Genomic DNA, 13,152 nt, shown 5'->3' on the forward strand with positions numbered 1-13,152 from the left:
CTAAGCATGTAGAGCAAAAGATCCGAACTGGGGACTCCAAGAGGAGCAGTTGTAGGAAAGTCGGTCTGAGCCCTAAGCCCTAAGCCCCAGTCCCATACCCACCTCTCACTGCACAATCTGATGCGTCCATGAGCACAATCCAGAGTACCAGGGATCAAAAAGAAGCTGCGAGATTTTTGATGACTGCTTCAATTTTTTTTTGCTGGTTCTGGGTCTGTTCAGATTTTCTATTTCTATTTCTTCCTATTCAGTTTTGGTAGTTTAGGAATGTATCTAGGAATGCACCCATTTCTTCCAGATTGCCAAATTTGTTGGCATATAGTTGCTTATAATATATTCTTGTAATTGTTTGTGTTTCTTTGGTGTTGGTTGTGATCTCTCCTCTTTCATTTGTGCTTTTACTTATTTGGGTGCTTTCCTTCTCTCTCTCTCCCTCTCTCTCGCTATCTTTTTTGATAAGTCTGGCCCAAGGTTTATTGATCTTATTAATTATTTTAAAGAGCCAACTCCTAGTTTCATTGATTTGTTCTACTGTTCTTTAGGTTTCTGTTTCATTGATTTCTGCTCTGATCTTTATTATTTCTCTTCCCCTGCTGGATGTGGGCTTTATTTGCTGTTCTTTCTCTGCTCCTTTAGGTGTGTGGTTAGGTTGCCTATTTGAGATCTCTCTTGTTTCTTGAGAAAGGCTTGTATTGCCATGTACTTCCCTCTTAGGGCTGCCTCTGCTGTATCCCAAAGGTTCTGATCTGTTGTGTTTTCATTTTCATTTGCTTCCATGAATTTTTTTTTAATTCTTCTTTAATGGTTGGCCCATTCATTCTTTAGTACGATGCTCTTTAACCTCCATGTATTTGTGGTCCTTCCAAATTTCCTCTTGTGGGCATGAAGGATGCCACGTGATGGAATGAGCACTGGGTGTTATAGGCAACTGATGAATTCTAGAGATAGAGTTCTATCTCTGAAACTAACAATACACTGTATGTTAATTAATTGAATTTAAAAAAATGAAAAGAAAAGAAGCTGTGTTTGCCATCCAGTGGGATTTCCATTTTGTAATGGAATGTTCTCTAGATGATCTTGAGAACCATAGTTGGAGAAAAAGGTGAAATCATGTTTCATCAAAAGAGAGGGAGGAGCCGTCACTGCTGGCTCTCCTACCCCACAAAATGAAGTACTTTTGCTCAGTTAATACATTTATTTTTATTTAGAAAAAATAGACTGTTTTTAGGTCAATTTTAGGGTTGCAGGAAAATTGAGGAGGAAGTTCAGGGAGTTTCCATATATTCCTTCTGCCCTCTCTGCCGCTGCCCCCCACCCTCCACACACACCATTTCCCCTAGTTTTAATAAAAACTTTTACCTGAATGCCAACTCTGAGGGGCACTTAAATCATTATCCCATTTAATCTCCCAAGAGTGTTTAGAGGTGGGCATTTTCACCAGGCGCATTTGCGTGGGGCTGAGAGATAGCGTCAGAAAGGGCAAGGATGAGCCTCAGCCCCATCCCCACTAAAGAGATGGCCATGACCCTGCCTGTATGGCCTCTCGGGGCCTTGTTGGGATTCTCACACACTACACAGTCACTGAGAAAAATGTTAATTTAAATGACGTAAAGCTCCTGAATGACTCATTAACTGGAGTCTTTCGAGTTATGGAACAGCACAGAGCTTTCCTTCAAGGCAAGCTGAGAGCGAGCCACTCTTGCTGTCAGAAGGCTCCCATTGCTAGAAGCTTCTTCATGGTCTGGGTTAGAAGCATTTCTCATGTTGGGGTTATTTATGATTTTCACCCACAGAGGAAATGTTCGTCAGGAAACCAGGTGATTCGGGGGAAAAATCTGTCCAGTTACTTTTGTGCCTAGATTGAGACTGATATGCTGGAGGAAAAGAGACAGGCCTCCATCCTGGGGGGAGAAGCATGTTTTGAATCCTAATTATGCTTCATTTTTCCTGGGATAGTGTATAAAAAATGTAAGCACTTTTCTTTTTATCAAGTTAGAAGAGGAAGTCCAGGAAAGGCTGCAGTGTCCAGGGTCCCAGGGTTTGAACAAGACCATGGCTGTTGAGCCCTGGCAAGCAGGACCACAGAAAGGCATAGAGCACGGCCTTGCAGTGGGTCCCCGACCCTCCCAGAGGGACTGACTTCCCACCCCCATCCCTTGACACCCAATTTGTGGTCTTGGTTGGTCCTGCCAGTTCAGCTGTGTCATCACTGAGGTCCCATGGGAGCTCAGCCCCCTGACATCCACAACCTATGAGACACGATCTGGGCCTGGCTTGAGTTCTGGCCAAACTACTGTGGCTAGTTTGGTCCAGGCTCTGGGGGTACCGCTGGAGCCAGAGGAAAGGGAAGTTCAAGTCCAAGGTGAACACTGAGGGTCTAGGCTGGGGACCCTGAGTCCTTAGTGAGGCTGGAGGACCAGAGACTCAGCATGAACTAAACAGGAGGGGCCCCGGTGGGGGTGGGTCGGGGTTCCAAGGGGACCATTTTCTCTCTTTAAAAAAATTTTTTTCTTTATTTATTTGAGAAAAAGAGAGAGCACAAGCAGGGGGAGTGGTAGGCAGAGGGAGAAGCAGTTCCCCACTGAGCAGGGAGCTGGATGCAGAGCTCAATCCCAGGACCCTGGGATCATGGACCTGAGCTGAAGGCAGAGGCTTCACTGACTGAGCCACCCGGGTGCCTCAGGACCCTTGTCTCTGGTGGCTTTTCCTGTGGCAGATATAGGATGGTCTTGTAGTTATGGCTGTCTTAAAAGTAAAGAAACAGGTAAAATAGAGCATATTTCAGAATAAAATGTTTACAGGATCTGATGTTCTGTTCATCCATTCATACATTCACTCATTCGTCTCTCTCAGTGAGCAAGCATTTGAGGTGCTCAGTGTGGCTCTGGGAACCAAAATCAACAGTTGAGGGCTCAGCTTGGAGAAGGCCCAGTTAGCAGAGAACATCACAAAACCAAACAAGTCCTGGGCCAGGCAGGAGGGACGAGGGGGTGCAGGGGCGTTCAGACCTGTCTGAGATTGTGGGGCTGGAGCTGTGCCCTGCCCGGCACTGACTGAGAAGCAGGTGGATTGCTTGGGGTGCAGAGGTCCGGGTTGAGCTGGAGTCCCGGCACCCACAAGTCATGACAGCGGTGGCAAGTAGATCACAGGGACTGGCCCGCGCAGTGATCAGATTATGTCCTCAGAAGCTCTGGGGAGGGCGTGGGGGGACATCGATCACAGACTTTATCACTGTCCGCATATTCCAGCCAATATTTGCCCAGCTTGGGGGCATGAGATATCAAACAGCTACAAAATGAGCACGAGATTCTCTGGGGCTTTGGCCCTAAGAGCCTTCCGCAAAGGTCTTTGTGGGAAGCAATAGGCAAATTAATGGCAGAACGAGGGCAGGTGACGAGAGCGTAACGAGCTGGTGTCATCTTACAATTGGGGAGTATTCCTTCGGAGGGTGAGTTGGTGTGTCTGTCCACTTTCCCTGGGGCCCCCCGTGTGGCCGTCCATGCTAGGTTGTTCCTGGTAGAAGGGAGCCGCCGATTCTCCGGGAAGCAAAGTGTCCTTCTTAATTGTGCCCAGCTTTCTCATGCTGGGTCTTCTGCCAGTTTCCGGGCTAACCCACAGCAGGACACATAGAGCTCATCCGAATATTTACTCCACAGGGCAGTTTTTTAAAGACTTATTTTATTTATTTTAGAAGGAGAGCGCAGTGGGAGGGAGCAGAGGGAGAGAGAAACACAGCAGACTCTGGGCTGAACATGGAGCCCAGCACAGGGCTTGATCTCAGAACCCCAAGATCACGGCCTGAGCCAAAACCAAGAGTCAGACGCTCAACCCACTGTACCACCCTAGTGCCCCCTCCACAGGGCATTTTTACAGTTGTTCCCGTGGTACAACTCATAAAGGAAAAGATCATGAGATCCGATTACATAAAAGCTGTAATTCTTATAGGGCTGAAGAAAATTGTCAACAAAATCAGGTCAAACAAAAAAAAAAAGTGAAGAAAATGTCTGCAAAATACATCATAGACATAATGGCTGTTACAGGAGAGTTTTCACCATTAAATAAAAGCAGGAGACAAGCAATTCATAAAAGAAATCCACATGGCAAAGAAATAGAGAAACCTGTTAAAACCTATTAATCCAAGTAAAACAGATTCATAGATACCTATGAGGCCGGTAAAGCTTAAAAGGAAGTTGCCCAAACCCAGTGTTGGCCGCGGCACAGCAGACCGAGTACTGTCATACATTTCTACTGGGAGAGCACTCTGGGGAGCTAGAATTCTGGGGAGAGATGTGGCCTTGGAGCTTTATTTATTTGTTTGCTTGTTTGTTTGTTTTTAGATGATGGATTTAAAACGATTTTTTTAAAGATTTTATTTATTTGGTTGGCAGACAAGAGAGGGAGAGAGAGAGCACAAGCAAGGAGGGCGGCAGGCAGAGAGAGAGGGAGAAGCAGGCTCCCCACTGAGCAGGGAGCCTGATGCGGGAATCGATCCCAGGACCCTGAGATCAGGACCTGAGCTGAAGGCAGAGGCTTAACCCACTGAGCCCCCCAGGTGTCCCGCCATATAACTTTGAAACACCAAAAATATGTATTTCTATAAGACTTTGTTCCGTAGAAACTATAGGTCGACACTCTTCCTTTCAGAAAACCGTAATGCAGAACAAAGTGTGCAGAAATGTACATTGTACCTGCCAGTGTTTTACAGAAATGCCAATAACTGACATTTATTGAATGTCACTGTTCAAAGCTGTTGCCATGTACTATTCAATTGTCACCAAAAAGTCCTTTGAGGTCATGCTGTTACTACCACGAATTTTGTTTTCAGAACAGGTTTGCCACGGTGGCGATTGACATCAGATGGTCCAACCAGTAAACATCTGAGTCACAGGCTTTTGGCTTTCAATCCTGACGTGGTGGCCACTAGGCTCCCCCAGCACTTTCTCCGAAGGCTGCTGGGACTGACCCAAATGTTCAACAATTGAAGGGTATTGTGACTATAGCACACGTAAACTGTGAAATACAAGCAAGAATGAGAAACCACATGCTGGAAAAGTATTTATTAATGTGGGACGCACATGCAAAATTGCTTCATGAAAAGCAAGCTAGCTAGCAAAAACACCTGCAAATGTATGCAGTTCTAGTTGAATTGGAATCATGTCAACTTCAAATACTTGGGGGTTTTTAAAAAGCAAGTTTTACTCTCTGTGCAAAATTGGAAATAATCAGTCACTCTGAATGAAAAATCAGTTTCGAAGCCTGCAGACCCAGGGAATTATATACCAGGGGCTATGCCGATAAAGCTCTGTGGCTCTAAGAGCCTTTGGAAAGTCTGGCTGTGATATCCCAGACGAGAAGCCGTGCTCTCCTTGGCCCCGAGCTTAAAAACACAAACGGGAACTCCAGGTGATCATAGGTTTTTAGTGTTCACTGTTGCTACAACTTAGAACCATACTTTATGTCCCAGTCGCCGTGACTCATTCATTCACTAGATGCAAAATGTATCCCCAAACAATAACACAGAAATAAGGGTTTGATCTAACAGCTGATCTTGAAGCAACCTAGGAAAGTCTAACTCATGTACCAGGGAGTGCTCTGAGGAAAGCATCCTGGAGACTGGAGAGAACACCGAGGCATGGAAAGGCATCCTCAGACTGGCTCACCTCCTCCAAGAAGCCCTCCTTGAGCAAACTTCAGTCCTGCTTCCATGAGCCATCTTCATTCATGCTTACTTCAGCATGCTGAGCCCAGGTTTAGCAAAGAATCCCACTAGCCAGCTCTTCAAGGAAAGCTCTACCCTTGATATCCAATCCAGGTCTTCTTTCCCCACCCTGGACCCTGAACCGAGTTTCTCTGAGTCATGTTCATCTACTCCTTACCCTACCTGTTGGCTATGAATCCACCACCTTCCCCTGTTGCACTGGGAGCTAAATTCAGTCTCTTCTCCATGGCAGTAGTCTTGAATAAAATCTTCTTGTGCATAAGTGTCTGGTGAATTATTTCTCTTTAACAACTTTTATCTCATAAATAAGGTCAAGAAAAATCCATAGAAACCCAGCATGGACAATGAGAATTGATAGAAGATATGCTGGCATTCTGATACCAACTTCATCACCTGTGCTATGTACAGAAGGTGTGGAATCACCCCCACCCAACGCGTATGCCCATGGAAAAGTCAATGCTGAATTATGACTCTTTGAACTGTGGGAGAAATTTAAAAATGCACCCCTTGCTCAGCACCCAGTGGTCCCTTAGAAATGCAGGAAGCATTCTGTAAGGACATGCATCAGAATTCTGAGTGGTGGGATTCCAGGTGAATACTTTTCTTTGTGTTGTCCCAGTTCCCTGTTTTGAAAATACTGCCAGTTCTTATTATTCGCAGATCTCCTCCCTGCAAATTTACCTATGTGCTAAAATTGTAATCCCGAAATCCATACTCATGATGTTTTCCTGACATTTCACAACATGCACAGTATAACTCGATGACACATTTTAGCCCTCATTGTGCTTCTGTCAGAGGTGGAGCAAGGCAATAGCCCATCTTCCTATGTCAACAAGTATGCTATGTAGTGTCACAGTGTTCACATGGTTGGGTTAGTCTTGGTAGTTTCACTGTTTAAAATGGCTCACAGAGGGGCGCTGGGTGACTCAGTCCCTTAAGCATCTGACTCTTGATTTTGGCTCAGGTCGTGATCTCAGGGTCCTGGGATCTAACCCCTGCATCAGGCTCTGCGCACAGTAGGGAGTCTGCTTGAGATCTTCTCTCTTCCTCTCCCTCTGCCCCTCCTCCTGCTCTATATAAATAAATAAAATCTGAAGCTCACTGTAGGGGTCCTGCATGTACATTGCATTTTGTGCCTTAGGGAGAAAACACATGTGTTAGGGAAGCTCCCTGGCATGAGTTAGAGTGCAGTTAGCCATGAGTCCAGTCTTAATCAATGAATATCAAATAAAGCATCTTTGAAAAAATACAACAATATTATGTACTGATTGGTTGACCTATTTGTGACCAGAGATTCAGGATCCTCACCCTGCCTTTCCCCTGGGGGCAGTGTGGTGTCCGTGGAGACCTTATGGAACCTAACTGCCCTATGTATTCAGGGCACCACCTGTGTCTTCCTGATGTCATGAGAAAGGGAAAGGCTGGGTCTGGGAAGCAGGTTGCATGCAGGAATGTGGTCCCAGGTGGGATGGGATCAAAAGGAAGCAGACACAAGCTGACGGGAGGTTACGTACCCAGGGCTCTGGCTTGAGTGCATGACACGCACCGTGTGAGTTCACCTCCCCACCTTCCTGAGGAATCGGCTTTGTCACCTTCAACTCTCACATGGGCACAGAGGCTCAGAGGGTTACACTTACCTGTCTTTCTGATGGCTATGGAGGAACAGGGCGGGACTTGGTTGGTGCTTGTCATGGGGGTTGGAACGGACCAGGACGAGAAGTGAGTGCTTCGAGCCCCGTTCACTGATGCAGATGATAAGACGAGCATAGCCGGCCAATGGTAGGATGAGCATTTGGTTTGTGTGTCCAAAACCAGTGGTGTTTCCACCCATCCAGACATGGAGGGAAGTGCTCCCACCTGGGTTCTGGGTGTTTCCATCACCGATCAGGCTGTCTGAGCAGTCAGCTCTCTGGGAACTGCCCCGGTCCAGTTGGAAGATCATCATAGTTGCTAACCGATTTATTTTCTCTCGCTGTGAAGGTTCTGCCTCTGAAGAAGACCGACCACCATGAACTCAGGTGAATTCCGAAGGAGAGGGAAGGAGATGGTGGATTTCGTGGCTGACTACTTGGACGGCATCGAGGGGCGCCAGGTCTACCCCGACGTGGAGCCCGGCTACTTGCGGCCCCTGATCCCCACCTCTGCCCCCGAGGAGCCCGACATGTTTGAGGACATCCTCAACGATGTTGAGAAGATAATCATGCCGGGGGTAAGTCTGGACCCCAGGCTGCGAAACGGAAGGGCTAGCGTTAAGGTGGCACCTACTGGGCATCAGGCACGTCACATGTGTCATGCTACCTGTCCTCACAGCTACCTTGCTGGTGAGCCAGCAGAAGCCCAGAGAGGCTAGGTGATCAGCCTGAGGTCACACAGCTAGTAAGCGTTGGAGCCAGGACTGTGCCCCGGATTGTGCAGGCTTCCAGGGCAGTGAGTATGCTTTTCCCCATAGATCCCCAGGTCGGGCCCCACTCTGAGCCCAGGGTACGTGCGTGAGCCCTCATAGGAACTTCGTTTCCACCCCTGATGGCTTGTTTCAAAATAGAGCAAGCACCTTCCTAACATTCTTGTGTTCAGCAAGGCAAATTGCAGGCCTGGAAGACATTATTTATTTTACTTGAGAATGGGAGGGGGCGGGGCGTGCCCCTGCTTCTGTGCAAATTCTGTCCATGGAGGCAGACCTCTTTATCTGAAGCCACTGAGTCACAGGGCCACTGACCCGGGGCAGGGCTGTTCCTCCTGACCCGAGTGCCTCTTTCAGACCAGCTGCTCACTTTCCACCTCCCAGGGGTTTCCCTTGACATTTGTGCTTGTAGCAAAGCACGGGATTCCTGTTCTCGCCTTTGAGGTTGTGCAAACACTCTGAGTCGCTCTGCACTAAGGCACTAAGCCCCTCCAGGGGAGATGTGGTTAAATGTCAGGCAGGGGTGTGGCAAAACACTCCAGTCTGGGTGGCTCGGACCACAGACATTTATTTGCTTCTCATAATCCCGAGATTGGGAATGCGAGATCAATGTGCCTGCGGATTTGGTTCCTGTGAGGATCCTCAGCCTGGCTTGCCGGCAGCTGCCTCTGGGCATCCCTCTCCTCCTTGCCAGGGCCCCCAGAGGTCCCACTCCTAATGTCATTACAGTGTGAGTTAGGGCTTCAACACAGAAATTTGGGGGCACAAGCATGTTCCATGACGGGGAATGTGGGAGATGATGGAATTTGGAGATTTCTGGAGGAGTGAGAAGGGGGCATTCAGCAGTGTCCCAGCTGCACTGGTACATGCACTGTCCTGAGTCCCTGGGTCCCTGGGTGGGTTGCGGGGACAGTAGGTGACCTTTCGGGGCTCCTGTCTGCAGGTGTGAGGAGTGAACGCAGGACTATCCATCTGGAGCGTGGTGTGAGCTTCAGTTGAGAGTGAAAGCAAAGGCACAGATCCCCAGTTGCCCGTTGCCAGGCGTCAGGGCAAGCAGGGAGGGGACAGGGTGAAGGGGCCGCTTCCTCTGTAGAAATGCGGGAATTTGTAATTTGCGAAGGCATTGTCATGAACATGAAAACATTTGCATTAGATTCATTTTGTCCCCTGGACCTGAATGTTTACTTCTTTCTCCTGATTCTTCAAAGAAATTAAAATATTTTCTGGGCCCCCGAAAGTATCTCACCAGCCCTGGTATTCCCTGGTATTCGCCTGGCATTCCCTATGCCCCCTCAGGTCCACTGGCAGCCTCTCTTGCCTGAGCTGCCCACGCTGGGACTGTGCTGAGCTTCTAGCTGTCTCCAGACCATTCTGCCCTCCTTCTCAGTCCCCACAAGCTGTTGGCCATACCTGAACCCACCCCAGGCTGAATGCCCTGGTCCTCCCTGGTTTTCTGCGATACGTGTCCATCCCTCCACCCACTCTGTGCTCCAGGAGGATCCATGCTAGCGCCTGGTCCTCCCGAGGAGTGTCCCTGACCTCAGCCTGGGGTGCGGGTGACCGTGGTGGCAGCAGGACTGGTCTTAAGTCCCCAGGACCACTCTCAGTTCTCGGAGAGCTCCCAGTGAGTTGCCTTCACAACCAGAGTGGTCTTTTGGGTAACTAGTTTATGAAAGAAGAAGTATTTGCATTTTTCTCCAGACTAAGAAAACGAGGAGCGTTGGCAGAACCCCTCCACCCCTCGGGGTGGAAGGTGTCTTAAAGGCTTTATTTATTGTGTTCCCCACCTGACAGGCTGGTCAACAGCAAGAACAATTAAAACAAGCAGGCACTGCCCCTCCGGTCCCCACTTTCTCCCCTCCTCCATCTTCCTCCCAGACTCTGAGATATTCCTAGCCAGTCCCGCGTTCCCAGTCCTAGATCCTCCCACCCCCAGTGGGCTGGCTGGGCTCCTGGCCCCTCACTCCCCCCAACACCCCGGTGTGGCCCCACTGCTGCCGCAGCCTGGGAACCCCACCCAGGATGGAGACAGAGGAGAGGAGAGATATGGGGGATGATGGAGTTGCAGTTGCTCGAGGGGATGCCTTGCATAGGAGAGTGAGTCCACGGCAGGAAGACCAGCTGAACAATCTGTGAAATCAGGCTTGGTTTTTTCTCTAATACGGATTTTACTTTTTTAGAGCAGTTTTAGGAAAGCCAGGCTTCTACCCGGAGAGATGCGGTTTCTGTTTCTGTTCGTTCTCTGATGGGGGCACCTAACCAGAATTTAAAATATAGGGCAGCTTCTGGGAGACCTCACCTGCCATGAGGGCCAACGGAGGGCCCCTGGGTCCTCCTCACGCAGGGCGGGGCTCCCTCATACCTTGATGTCTGCACACAGGTGACCCACTGGCACAGCCCCTACTTCTTCGCCTACTTCCCCACGGCCAACTCGTACCCAGCCCTGCTTGCCGACGTACTTTGTGGGGCCATCGGCTGCATCGGCTTCTCCTGGGTGAGCTCGGCAGGGGGGATCCTGGGGGATTCTGGCAAGGGTGGGACATGCTTCCGTGGGGACAGGGCTCCTGGGCCCATAGGACCTGAGCAGGTAGCTGTGGCACCTGCGGGGACGGAGAGGGTCTCAGCCTTGGAGAGAGTGTCTTGTGAGGGAATTTGGAATTCAGGGAAATAGAACGAGATAAAGTCTCCTTTCTAGGAAAAGAAAGCCCAATTCTGCATGCAGCACTTTTTTTCGAGGTACTTGGTATGAATTGAAATCACAACCGAGGCCTTGGAGTTTCTGCAGCCCATGCCTGGGAATCTGCATTCCTGCCAAGCATTCCAGAGGATCTGTGTATACCCTGCAGCTGCCTGGGGCTCATCCCATCTGTTGGCAGCCTGGAGAGGCCCCTGCCCATCAGCCGTGTGGAGCCATGAGGGGCAGGTGGCTCTGCAAATGGGGCCAGCTCCCGCTCCCCACGCCAGCAGTCCCAGCACCACCTTATCTGGAGATAAAATGTCAGAGGAGGGGGCCGGCTCGGCTCCTCCTTCCGGCTCCCTGCTTCCAGGTCCAGCGCTGCAGGAAGGATTCCCTCCACCCTAAGTGCAGAGCACTCAGAAGCAAAGTGGCAGGCCAACAGCATCAGGGATCCCAGGGCCTCTTGCGTCCAGAGTGCCACCAGAGTGGCTGGTGCCTCGGAGCTGAGCGTACTCGTGGGTGCTGACTCGTGCTGACCCAGGACCCACGGCAGGGGAAGGACATGTTAGCATCTCCTTGCCCCCCACCCCCACCTGACTCGCTGGCTCTTCAGACGAGACTTCCTGGGGGACCAAGTCAGCTGCCCAGGAAGGGTTGGGGGAGGGTCATCCCTGGCTCCCTGCCGTGGGTCTCTGAATTGCTCTCTGCCAGGTACCCAAAGCAGCATGAGCATGGACCAGGTGGCCTTAGTCACCTCCCTGTGTCTCTGATGAGCACCCCCTTCTGAAGGACACTTTCTTTCATAAGCTATTGTGGCAGATTTCATTAGCCCTGCTAGCCCAGAGCCATCCTGTCTCTCCTGTCCCTGTGACTCAACGTCTATCCCATGGTGCATGTGCTTTCTGAGGACACTCTGATTCCTCTGGAGCCTGGGTGGGCTGCCCTTTGGCTACCCTGGCCAAGACATGAGTTCCTAACCGTGAGTGCACTTCCCACGCCCGGAGCTGACCTTGACTGGGATGGGGTAGGACCCTCCCCTGGGGCACACTAGCAGGCAGAACATTCTGCTCCACTTCCCAGCCATGCGTCACAAGCTGGTGTGCACCCCTGGGTGGGGGACCAAGGCCAACCTATCCTCTCCCCTGTGCAATGACAGAGGAGTGTCCAAAATGGCAGAACACCATCTCCAGCTCATAAAAGCTGAGGTCAGTGGCCTGACCTGGGGAGCTCCCAGGGGACTCGGGCCACCTGGAACCCACCTCCCGGGCTGCATCCTCACTGCACTCCCTTATGACTGGAGGAGAATCCATCAGTGCGTCTTTCTAGATCCTTCTGTGTATACACGGATGCCTAGATGGGGTTGCACATGGTGCTGGTGGAGAACAGCCCAGTCCAAAGGGATTATTCTGGCCTGAACCTTCCTTCTTGGCCATTCCCCCATGAGTCTTAGTCAAAGAGCACTCGTCTGAAAGTCCTTTCAGCTCATTTCAGACATTTGAACAGCATCTGGAACTGGGAGATTTTAATCTGGGGTTCAGTGGAAGAGTAAACTCTCCTGTTGCTCCCCAAATCCTACAAGACCTGGCCCATTGTTTTGACACCAGTGACCAGTGTCTAGAGATGTGTGGCAGAGAAGGGGTGGAGACGAGGGTGTCCCTGGGACCCAAGTCTGTGGGTGGGGGACAGGGAGGTCACTGTCCCTTCTGGGGCAGATCTGGGATCTGGTCACTGTGGGTTCCTCAGTTCTCTGAGGGTGAGAGAGGAGAGGGATGTCACATGTGCTAAGCTCTCTGCACAGCATGTGCCCAGAGGGGCCCCCTGTATTGCTTTGAGAGCTGCCAGAGGGAGGAGTCCTGCTGCTGTGCCCAGTTAGTGGGGGGCAGTCTCTGTTGAAGTTTCTCCCTGGGACCCCCAGATGGGAGAACATGCCACCACATTAAACCCCCCCCCAAAGGCGGGGGCCTTTTGGGAAACTGACGCTGAGATTCTAAGTGACAGAGGGTACCTGTTTATGACAAGCTGACAGGCGGCTGATCCTTGTCCTCCTGCCCCACTAGGCCGCAAGTCCGGCGTGCACAGAGCTGGAGACGGTGATGATGGACTGGCTGGGGAAGATGCTGAAGCTGCCAGAGGCATTTTTGGCCGGACAAGTGGGAGAAGGGGGTGGAGTGATCCAGGTAATGCAGCAGGGAAGGGGTGCCCAGCTGCCCGGGACACTGGGGCTCCACGCCAGGGCCGTGGTGGCAAGTGGGAAAAAAGAGCCACTTGAGCTTCTATGGGACCTTCTGGAAAACAAGCAGTTAGGAAGCCTCTGGACCTGGGTTGGGTCCCGGGGCTGTCCACCTCTCCCTCCCC

General features: G+C 50.5%; 1 protein-coding gene across 3 annotated transcripts in view; it reads left to right on the top strand.

Moving 5' to 3' along the window:
* Nucleotides 1-13,152, top strand: part of LOC111157035 (dopa decarboxylase) — a 78,315-nt gene that overhangs the window by 13,630 nt on the left and 51,533 nt on the right. Inside the window, exons 2-4 of one of the 3 annotated variants that reach the window (XM_022518241.1) lie at nucleotides 7,700-7,928; nucleotides 10,501-10,614; nucleotides 12,855-12,974. In XM_022518241.1, the coding sequence (XP_022373949.1) occupies nucleotides 7,728-7,928; nucleotides 10,501-10,614; nucleotides 12,855-12,974 (435 nt within the window). In that variant the 5' untranslated portion in view covers nucleotides 7,700-7,727. Of the gene's footprint in view, nucleotides 1-7,699; nucleotides 7,929-10,500; nucleotides 10,615-12,854; nucleotides 12,975-13,152 lie in introns of those variants that run through there. The other 2 variants (XM_022518242.1, XM_022518243.1) reach the window with 2 other exon arrangements.

This window comes from Enhydra lutris, unplaced genomic scaffold (assembly GCF_002288905.1).
Source record: "Enhydra lutris kenyoni isolate GAN:26980312 unplaced genomic scaffold, ASM228890v2 scaffoldscaffold51, whole genome shotgun sequence".
Taxonomy (NCBI): domain Eukaryota; kingdom Metazoa; phylum Chordata; class Mammalia; order Carnivora; family Mustelidae; genus Enhydra; species Enhydra lutris.